This window comes from Limulus polyphemus, unplaced genomic scaffold (genome assembly GCF_000517525.1).
Source record: "Limulus polyphemus unplaced genomic scaffold, Limulus_polyphemus-2.1.2 Scaffold9347, whole genome shotgun sequence".
In the NCBI taxonomy this organism is placed as follows: Eukaryota; Metazoa; Arthropoda; class Merostomata; order Xiphosura; family Limulidae; genus Limulus; species Limulus polyphemus.
Genome location: NW_013674957.1, coordinates 1,808 through 4,682, shown reverse-complemented (window position 1 = coordinate 4,682; position 2,875 = coordinate 1,808). Strand labels below are relative to the sequence as shown.

The following is a 2,875-nucleotide window of genomic DNA, read 5'->3' as shown; positions in this document are numbered from 1 at the left end:
CCTAGAGTGTGTGATTGCGAGTTTATAGTGGCGATTTCTAAAGTGAATTATCACAGTTTGTATTCCAATAACAGGGTAGTGAATGATAATTCGACTTCTCAATTGTGTTCTAAAGTAATTTAATAAACCTTTGTGGACATTTGACGAAAAGAGACAATTATTTAAAGTTCTGGATACATTTACAGTAAATAATTCTGCCCGTCCATATATAAGAATCTGACACATGAAACGCCACTTTGTCTGTTAAGTAAGTTATTAAATTTGACAGGTAAAAAGATCTTCTTAGAAAATTGTGATACATCGAGAACCACCTGCTGTAATAGTCCTGTTGCCAAAATGGCGCCCATACCATAACTGAAATATCGCTTTCTTTTGTCATGATAGTTCAACTAAAGTTCATAGGAGGACAGCCGCCAAACTCAAGTGATTACATTGAGAACTGTGCAAATCTGAACACGTAAGAAGACATGAATGTCCCTGTAAAAGGCAGGAGGTGTGATAACATCTGTGTTGCTTACGCACGATATTTTTTTAAATGATGATGAACGTTATTTGCGTTGTATGGAAAGACAAATCTTGTAACAGCAAATGATTTAACTTGAAATGATAATACAATAAAATCTTTATTCATAAATGTTGGCAGTATATATATATAATTTAAAATAATACAAATTACATCTGATCACTATTACACAAGCAATCTTACTGAAAGAACTCTTGTCAACTTTAATAGCAACATATATATAAATTCCAGCAGTGCAAATTGTACACAGTTGGTTTGATCTGCAATATTGTTTTATTTTAAAGTGAATAGGTTAAATTTCAAAAAATGTCATGCAAAATTATAAAAAGCTGAATTAAGGTTTTCGCTCTCACCAACAGAATCCCGATGGAACAACCGAACCTAGTTTTGTAATATTATTAGAACAGAGGAAACAGATTATACCTACTTATAGATAATAACAAGATGGAGTGCCATATTAAGTTGTTGACGCAAACATACAATCGTCACATAAAATTCATTGGGAAATTCGAAGGTCTTTTGGTACAATGTCTCGTATACGAAGTTTATTAAACAGCCATTAAAACGCGCTAAATGAGTGTTCAAAATGCCAGATATTTCAGTTTTAGCGTTTCGCTAATCTTTTAATGAACACTTACGATATTCATAAACAATTATCAATTTCTGGCATGATGTTAAAAGTTATTTTTGTACAGTAGAAGGAATATAATTTGAATATGCTCAATTTGTTCTATTTGGTACAAACTCGTAATAAAGAAATATGTAATTCGTTTTCCTTTCGAGAGTTGCAAGTGGCCAATAAAAACACCTTTGTAAACAGAAAAAGACGTTCTTTGTTTCGAGAGTTGCAAGTGGCCAATAAAAACACCTTTGTAAACAGAAAAAGACGTTCTTTGTTTCGAGAGTTGCATGTGGCCAATAAAAACACCTTTGTAAACAGAAAGAGAAGTTCTTTGTTTCGAGAGTTGCATGTGGCCAATAAAAACACCTTTGTAAACAGAAAGAGAAGTTCTTTGTTTCGAGAGTTGCATGTGGCCAATAAAAACACCTTTGTAAACAGAAAGAGAAGTTCTTTGTTTCGAGAGTTGCATGTGGCCAATAAAAACACCTTTGTAAACAGAAAAGAGAAGTTCTTTGTTTCGAGAGTTGCATGTGGCCAATAAAAACACCTTTGTAAACAGAAAAAGACGTTCTTTGATAAGGAAGTATCGAGTTCCAAGTTCTTTCCATGTTCATTTTAATAGACAAGGAGACACACATGACCAGCTTGATGAATATCGTGAGACAACATTAGCTGACTGAAGATCTATTGGATCGGTTTGGTTGTTGATGAATGAAAATTAAGGCGAATAACCCAACCAGGAACCAAAACAAGTAAAAGGCAAGGGTAATAACTATTGGTTGGTACTGCGGCCACGTGGCATGGTAATCATGTAAACGTAGTGCATGGGCATCATTTAATATTCCACATCCAGCCTTCACAAGTAGATTATTTTTTTGTTGCACCACGGGATTGCGATTACATAAGTACTTAGTCTCATCTTCATCAGCATCGTTCTTTCCAAAGAATTCCCAAACCACAACTTGTTCCATCATCCATCGCATAGGCGACACCCACTGGAACCAGGAGAACACAGTTGATAAGTCAGTGAAGTGGACGGTGTATCCAGCCGTGGTTGCACTTAAAGTCAGAATGAAGCCAGCACATCCTGCCGCTAGGTGGTGCGAGGAAAATAACCACCCAAGAGCCAAGGAGAGCATACGTATGGCTAATAAGTATAAGAGCATATAGCCAATGTATATGCCAAAGACATTAACTCTGGAATCAGATTCGAAGCCAGCTATGGAGTAAACGGGAACGATATAGGCAAGACATACTATAACCTCTGGAGGCATGCCACATGTTATCTGTAATGATAATAATGTTTATAACTTTTTGACATGAATGTTTCATCATTAGTTAAGTATCTCGCCATTTACTGGTTTAAATTCCTTTTCTTTGTATAATTATATGCCATTATCTTAATCTTATTGTTTTATTCGCCTGATATGTGTGCGTTATTGTTATTTTCATTATGATAAGACGTTTTAAGCAACTTAAAACTTCAAATACGCAGTTTTATAAACGTTTATCAGAAGTACTCACCTTTGACATAACGTAAGCAAAACTAGAATACAATCCTTCTCGCACGTCACGTGATATGGGAGCTTTGTCTTTATTTACTGACAGAAAAATAAACCAAGGAAAAAAACTTTAATAAGCTTTGTCAAGTTAAAAACAGCCGTTCGATAGTTGTTAGATTTTGTTACAAGTGATGCAATGCTATCAGTGACTTATAACTTTCAAACAAA

General features: G+C 34.9%; 1 protein-coding gene across 1 annotated transcript; it reads right to left on the bottom strand.

The window, feature by feature from the left end:
* Nucleotides 1–631: 631 nt before the first annotated feature.
* LOC111083389 lies at nt 632–2,741 on the bottom strand. Its single transcript, XM_022379889.1, has 2 exons — nt 2,670–2,741; nt 632–2,431 (listed from the first exon to the last, which is right to left on the bottom strand). The coding sequence occupies exons 1-2, from the start codon at nt 2,676–2,678 to the stop codon at nt 1,814–1,816; spliced, it is 627 nt and encodes a 208-aa protein (XP_022235597.1). The 5' UTR covers nt 2,679–2,741; the 3' UTR covers nt 632–1,813.
* Between the last annotated feature and the right edge of the window lie 134 nt (nt 2,742–2,875).